Source organism: Chiloscyllium plagiosum, chromosome 15, assembly GCF_004010195.1.
Source record: "Chiloscyllium plagiosum isolate BGI_BamShark_2017 chromosome 15, ASM401019v2, whole genome shotgun sequence".
NCBI classification, from domain to species: Eukaryota; Metazoa; Chordata; class Chondrichthyes; order Orectolobiformes; family Hemiscylliidae; genus Chiloscyllium; species Chiloscyllium plagiosum.
In genome coordinates, this window is record NC_057724.1 from 56527360 (window position 1) to 56535428 (window position 8069).

General features: G+C 38.0%; 1 protein-coding gene across 2 annotated transcripts in view; it reads left to right on the forward strand.

Moving 5' to 3' along the window:
- Positions 1 to 7813, forward strand: part of LOC122557342 (neuronal migration protein doublecortin-like) — a 168597-nt gene extending 160784 nt beyond the window's left edge. For both annotated transcript variants that reach the window (XM_043704948.1, XM_043704949.1), the window contains one exon: positions 1324 to 7813. In XM_043704948.1, the coding sequence (XP_043560883.1) occupies positions 1324 to 1380 (57 nt within the window). In that variant the 3' untranslated portion in view covers positions 1381 to 7813. The remainder of the gene's footprint in view (positions 1 to 1323) is intronic.
- The last annotated feature ends 256 nt before the right edge of the window (positions 7814 to 8069 follow it).

The window sequence follows — 8069 nt, forward strand, 5'->3', positions numbered from 1 at the left end:
CTCTCCCAGGTTTGTTGCAGATAAGATATCTAGTGAACCCATCAGTAGCAAGGATGGCCAGGAACTGCCTTGTGATTGGAAGAGAGCTCCTCACAATTTTGTTCCATTCAACTTAAAGGGGCAACCTTTTCCCAGTGGGTTGTCCTCATGAGGGAATCTTCCAAGAGCTTTCCAAGGTCACAATCAGAGTGTCAGGTATCTGCAACCAATATTGTGTGACTAGTCACATGTGAGGGAGACTAGGTTGCATTGGGCTGATGGCAGGTGTATCCAACCTCACTGTGAAGATGCAGATTCCATACACTAGCTCAGCAATGGTAATGGTCAAATGCATGTCTTCTTTTCTCAGCAAATGTACCAAAACTGGATTAACTAGCTGGTTAAGTTATTATTACTTCTGGCAATTTGCTATATTCAAAATGGCTGCCATGACTGCCTACATAATACTAACAGCACTTCAATAATAAATGTGAAATCCTGAGGGATAGTTGAGAAAGGGGTTAAGGATATATATCAGTATGCAAGTTTTCTTTCATTTGTGTTTAAACTAAATAATAATTGATTCTAATTAATAAATCATAGATTTGTATTTAAACAATCCCTTTTTTAAAATACATATCCAAAGTTTATGATTGACTTTTGGAAAACAATTGGCTCCAGTGAAAGTATCAGTAGATTCTCCCTATCTACATACTGCTCCAAAGAACAATATACATGGAACTGGACAGCAAATATATCACCGAGAATGACCATTGACACAGAGGGTGTCTGTATTGTACAATATCAAGTTTACATCTCCATACAACACTCCCACTGTGAGAATAGCTTTCTTACTATTTGTGGATGACTGATGATGACACTTTTTCTTTGAAGAGAAAGACTGACTCTTGGAAACAGAAAATCTGCATTCTGAAAAGACACCAAACTGAAAAGATAAGCATGAAGAGGAACAAAGAATCTACAAGAAGGAAATGATTATTGAGATTTATGAATGTACCATTTGGAGCCAAACTGAAGAAATTAAGATGTTAATTACTTGCACATTTTACAAAGGTTTGAAAGATTAAATACAATTGAACCTTTTGCAGAATAGTACAGGGCCACTGAGCAATTAGTTTACACTCAGGTTAAAAGCAGAATAAAACAGAAAATGCTGATGTTACCCAGTATGTCAGGCAGCATCTGTGGAGAGAAAAATGGAATCACTGAAAATGGAAATCGAGGGAGATTCAAACTGAGATTTCTATTTTACACTATCACCCTCACTGTGGCAATCACCACTTTTTTTCATCAATCTTGTTTCTCTTTGCTTCCCCACTGCAGGATCTGTATCTGCCACTTTCTCTGGATGACTCGGACTCACTGGGTGACTCGATGTGAGCCAGATGAGTGATGGAAGGCTGGAATTCGCCATCTGAACCAGTGAGACTTGGAAAAGGAATTCTGCCCAGTGTGCAGAGGTTATTGATCTTGGTGTTCACTAATTGCCAAGTGACACCAAAACAAAATTGCCCTGTTTTTAACAGTTTGTCCTTCTCATGAGAAACCTAGTATCTTGGAATATCACTGCCTTTTTCTAAACATCAGATATGAAGCACTGTGAGAATATTTCATAATAACACAAGCAGGTCTCTTGTACGTCACTTGTTCTTTGAAATTTATGGTCCCTGGTTATGTTTTTTTCAATGGTGCTGTGTGATTTTCCATTTCTCTTTGATATTTGATGTGCAGTTATTATATGCTTCATTTATAAATCCGGTTTTAGTTATTAAAGACCTCTGCCAGTTTTTTCTTTTTTAAGAAAATCCTCTGCTGCGCAGACATGTTTAACATCTGATTTGTTTAAAAAAAGGAGGGACAGAAAAAAACTCCAAAAAAATCATTAACTAAGATGCAAACATTTAGTTTAAAGTGAAAATAACATTGATTTGAGAATGGGAAAGTAATTTCAGAAGAATACAGCTTAATGAGACTAAGGCATTAATTTTCTAAAATTAAATTTGATCACATTTGTTTAATACTTTTTTTAGTGATAAAATGATTCTGATTCTTGCTTTATATGACATTTTGAATGGATAGAACTATTTAGGGTTAGAGTAAGACAGCAAATTTACATTTTACTAATAAGAACAAATTGTTCATGCGCTTTTTTATTTGTGAATGTGTTCACTGTGCAATTATATTCAAATCAGTTTATAAGTAGACTTACTGAATTGCATTAATCGAATACTTGTAAAAGCTGGTGGTGAAGGGTTTTCTTTGATAGGGAAAAGGGAACATTAACTTGCCACTGGACTAGGATTAGCATGAAATAAACTTGCCATGCATGAGACTTATCTTGTGCTTTTCTTGATTCATAAAGAATGTTTACAACCTTGTTTGATTTGGTGTGACATTTAGCTTGCAGGCTGATTTTACTCTGATGTGGAATTCAAATTTCAATGCACTGCAATTTCTTCTGTTTCAATAACCAAGTTTGGAAGATTAGTCATGAGTATTTCTCCATGCTACTGTCCTGCTGCAGAACGTCTTATGATGCAGCCTCCTTTGTTTTCTGCCCCTTTCCCCAGAGAACAAAGAATTGCTCCATTTTGCCATGGAATTTGCATTGCTGTGAAATTCACCCTGTTCACCATTGCATTTTGGCCCTGAAGCATTCACTGAACAGTCACAGGCTTGGCAATTGTTTGAATATTGTGGCCCCTGTATACTTTCAGTCAGAAAAAAAAGTAGTGGTTGAAATTGGCTGGTAGATGCCCCCACTTCCGCAGATTAGCAGATTGTCTAATGATTGGCATATCGAAGTGATTATTCTCTTTCCATGATATCAATGTGCCACAATACAAAAATTATTGCCAGCTAATGTTTCAATTATCCTTCAGTTCACCTCCAAAATGAGGTAGCAGGGAGAAGAACTATTACAAAAAAGTTGTCAATTAGGATCGTGCAGCTGAATGGTATGTGAGAGAGAAATTGGGGTTTATTGTTGGTACATTTTGCCCTCTCAACATACTTTCATGAATTTTGCTTAACCTTCTGGCCATTCCTTAACCAGCCAATGTTCTTCTTCATGTTCTAGTGTCAGTTCAAATCACCAAGTCTAGTTCCATCATTCAGCAAGTTTCTAATCATATTAGATGATGTTTTGAGAGGATGGCAAGCATCACATCTTCTAGGGAGTCATTCCTCGCTCACGTAACATCTGAGAAAGTCTACAGAAGAAATGTTATGTTCTTTAAAACATGTGTTCCAGTTACCTTTAACTCTGTGAGGACTCAGGATTTTGGGATTTTTTTTGTCCCTGAGTTGTTTTTTTTCTCTCTCCTTTTGTATGATTTTTCCTGAGTCATAATTGAGCTTCATAGCTTCAGATTTCAGATGTTTATCACTGGCCTTCAATCAACTATAGTGGTCAAAATGGCTGCTGCAGCAGGCAGGGAGTGAGAGGCCTCTTGGCCTGTCTGGAGATCAGCTCTGCTCCCAGGAGGTCTTCCCTGGCCAATTAAGTTGGCCCCTACTGCTGGTGGGAACCAAAGGGCCGTTAGTTGCATGACATTTGTATTAGTTTTGGAGGCAGTTTTGCCACTCCTCACTGGTTTATGAACTACCCATTACTATATGCTGCTGAAATATGGTAATCAATAATATGGAAAACAAAATGTACTTTTGTAACACCAGCCTTATTTTTGAAAAACATCACTGGTTTCCAGGGATTCAGTGATAATGGCTTGAGAATAGCAATCAAGAAGCCCAGGCCACTGCTCTGGGTATTTGGGTTAGAATCCCACTGTGGTAAATGAAGATTGAATTTAATAAAATCTGGAATAAAAAGCTGACATAATGCCAACCATGTGCCCATTGTCAAATATTGGAAAATTCCATCTGGTTCACTAATGTCTGTTCGCAAAGGAACCCTGCCATATTTACCTAGTTTGACCTACATGTCTCCAGATCCACACAATGTGACAGAATCTTAACTGCTCCTTGGGCAATTAGGGATGGACAATAAATGCTAGCCTAGCCAGCGTGTCTACATCCCAGGAATAAGTAAGAACAAAATGTCTTGGTTTACTTTCTGCTTGCTAGCAAGTCCAGGCAGGAGGTTCCATCTTTGTTTTCTACTTGGTAATAGAATGGCAGATGACAGACATCCTGATAAAAGTTCCTTCTTCTTACTTCTCCCAGTATTAGGCTTCTATTACAGTTTGATCTTCTTTCCAATAGGCTGGTGATGGCAGCATGATGCCTTGTCTGTACTTCTCCAGAAGTCAATTCAAAAAAGCTCAATTGGACTCAGTCACAGAATAGCAATAGATGGTGCAAATAAATTCATAATGTACCCAAAGGTGTATTAAGAGTTGCAGCAGTAAGGAGTCCAGATTCTACTCCTCAGAGCAATCTCTTTGATCTCTGGCTTTGGTATCATTTGAACTCCCTGGGCAAGTCTGCAGCTTAAAGTGTGTCAGTGTGTTCCCTTAATAAAGAGAAGTAAGCTCAGCAGGGAGAGTATTCCCAAAATTTGTGTGTGTGTGTGTGTGTATAGCCACACAAGCCACATCAGATTAATTCTCAGTCAGACAGGCTAATGTAACCCCATAAAAGTAAACATAGTTTGAGATTGTGATTTGGTTAAGACAGCTGTGTATGTTATTTAAATGATGTGTCATGCACAGGTGACCTATAGGCATAATGGCAGTGCTTGGTGTGAAAATACAGATGACCCTTTTGTAATTGAATTAATTTCAGTGCTCGAGGTACACAATAGGCAAAAAGCCTCTGGTCTTTAATGAAACAAACTCTGCCTGAATGCTGACTTAATTTAATAACCTGTGTATTTTCACACTTGTAATGGTCATTATATTGTGGAACTCCTTCCATAGGAAGTGAGATCACAGTGGCTCTGGTTTCATCCTGTTCACATTGAGGATTGGGCCAAGAGCACCTTGAAGGAACTGAGCGTGTGAAAAGTCAAGCACGAGCAGTTAATCCCGAGGGAATACGGGCCAGTAATCTGAAAATATTACTGGTCAATATTGGCCGGATGAGCGGCAGCCGCAAGGAAAAGAAGTTCACGGTAAATAAGTTGGTTGCCACTGGTGGCTCCTTTGGCTTTAGAGGTAGAAAGTGAGATTTTGACAAGGGGCAGTGTTCTGTCCCCCAGAGAAGGTGAGTGAAACCACTTTGTGAGGTGGCACTCTGTCTGCTTGGAGTGGGGAATAAGATAACCTCATGAAGAGATGCCTCAAGTGCACTGTCTGGTTTCTTAATGCACTGCCTCTGTGGACAGAGTGTAGCTGCACCGTGGGTAAATGAAAAGAATTAAGAATGATAGTAATGCTAATCAGCAGTATTTATTTCACAAAGAACCCTCTAAAAATACCATTACCTAAGACCGTGAGTGTATTACATTGATATCTTTTATTTTTCATTGAATATTTTAACCACGGCGGCAGTTGATTTGTGAGTTTGTTTTGAGATGTAACAAAGACTCACAACAACGGTTAAGCCAGCCTCAGATTTGCATACCTGGTAAAAAGCCAACCTGGAAGGAAAATTGGCATAAACACTCAAAATGTTACAAATTGAGACCGTATCCTAAAAGATGAAAAAGAAGGTCAGTATAATAGACTGAAGCATTGCCTGCTATGTACTGCATTCATTTTTCTTCTATCCTTGCACGTCATGGGCAGTGCAGCCTGGGTCTGTTAGCATTCCCATGGAAACAAGACAGACTATGTTTTTGTCGCCATGCAACAGGAGTCAGCCAGGAATAAGTGGCACTGTTCCCATAATTGGCAGTATCAATTGGCTGCTGGTGTATGAGGCAGCTGAGGTGAATGTAAAGGAGCAGAAATCTGAAGCAGAGTTAGTTGTATATGTGAGTGTTGAGGCTGGAAGTAAATTGACATAATTGAAATTGGTTAGAACTGTTGACAAATAGAACATTGGATCAGTATTGAGTCTGGTTAATGGTGATTATAGGATCAAAACTGCAGTTGTTTTAAATCTGGAGAAGCGCATTGCTGAACAAATCCACTGTCCACACTCATAGCCTAGACTGTGAATGCTTTGCTATTAGTGCATTAAATTCCTTTCCTGAGGAATTAAAATATATTAATATAGAGACTCAGTGGTATAGGGTGTTTCATCTGTGAGTTCTCATCCAAATCCACATTGATGCAAATTGATACTGAATTGCAAATTTTATTTGGAAGATCAACAAGGTTGGCTACTATGCCAAATTTGCGTTAATGTAGCCATGGGCATTCTGAGGTTTTCATTAATACGACTGCACCTGGCTGCATTGAGTATGTCCAGATAATGCTGTTGTTGACGCTGAATGCTGGAATAGGCAATAGAACTAACTTCACTTCTGTTTAGCACAATCATCATAAAGTACAAAACAGAATTGTAGTGTGTATTTACACAATATAACTCAACATGCTTCATTGAGATAGTGGTAAAAATAGTAATATTTAATAATAGGGAAGCTCTAAACCATTTGGATGTTATTAGATACACCATTAATTTGAAAATCTGATCTAGTCAGAGACAAACATATTTCTGACCTTTGGAATAATATTGTCCTTCAGGATTGTCCACACAATAGGAGAGACCTTAACTAATTCAAAACCCAAGCCATTTGCTTAGAGTTGGGAGTGGGCCCCTTCCGAAGTCTGGTGCCTTCTTAAACTCAAATCTGCCATGGTTGAAGTTGATGAGGGAAAGCCAGGAAAATCTTAAAGCTTACCTCAATTTCAGTGTTGTTGCTCATTCACTGGTGAGCAGGTTTCAAAGTGGTGACAAGAAGCAGATTGCCAGCCCATCCATCTATTAATTAGGTGTCTCGCTGACTCATACTTCAATTACACTCAAATTTATCCCATAAATGGAAATAGTTAGGTCTAAAAGCATGCTTGAAAATCTTATGCTCTGAACAGGAATTTTCTGGCACCTAACTGTAGACAGTTTTCCAATAAATGTGCCATAATGTCAGAAACAGTTGAGCTTTAATAAAATTCAAATTAAATCTTAAATAAACCTCATCATTCTGGAAATGCATGGCGTGAGCTGATGGTGCCAAAAGTGATCAGAAACAAAGTTTGAAAGTTACAGTACAATACAGCTACAAAACAGCAATGGTTTGCACTTTTTGAAAACACCCTTAAAATTCTTATCTAATAGGTCCCTGGGAAGTTCCCATTTTCAGTGTAATCACTCTCAACCATCTCTTTGCTATAATTCTTGAATGCTTACCTTTTGCTGTAAAATCATATCCCAGCATTCCAAAGTACCTACCATTCTGTTTAATTACTCCCACACACATGGTATTCTCCTTATGATAATTTTCAGGTGTCATCAATTGCAAATATAATTGTTCTTGTTATGACTGTAATCTACCTTTTGGGTGTTATCGATCTGTTAGTCAGCAATTTGTGAGCAGCGGGTAGGTAACAGTAATGCATTTCTCTTCAATTCTATTGTCAGAAAATTAACCAGAACATCAATGCAATCTATAGAATCTATAAAAACCCAAATGTACCAAAATTTGCTTTCGGGGAAAAAAAAGCCTACCATCGAGTTGAATATATAATGGAACTAAGAAAAGTGACATTTCTTTTTAAAACGTTAATTTCTGAATAGTTTGCTTGCTTGCTTTTCTATTACATCAGTGCTATCATGCTTGAACCATGTGCATGTTTCAGCCATTTTTGCTATCTGTGGTGAAGAGTCAGTTTGCTATTTTTGCTGCCTTTTTTGTGAAATTCTAAATGTACATAAAATGTTTATTATTATTGACTTTTTAAATTTCTAGTGAGTAGATGTAGTGGGAACTCTGTAATGTAGTTTTGCAAAAGTGCACACCAGTAGAGTTTTAATGATAGAAGTGTTTGCTTGTTTAGACTAGGTGCGGATTGCAGGATCCATTTCCATTCAGCTTTGAAGTTACTCTGCAGTGAATTCAGATTCTCTTTTGTGGTACATCTGGCTTTCCTTTTCTGGCCTCTGACACTGAGTTTGTTTCTACACATCCCTCAAAAAGTTTATATAGTTTGCAAGTGTGAGAG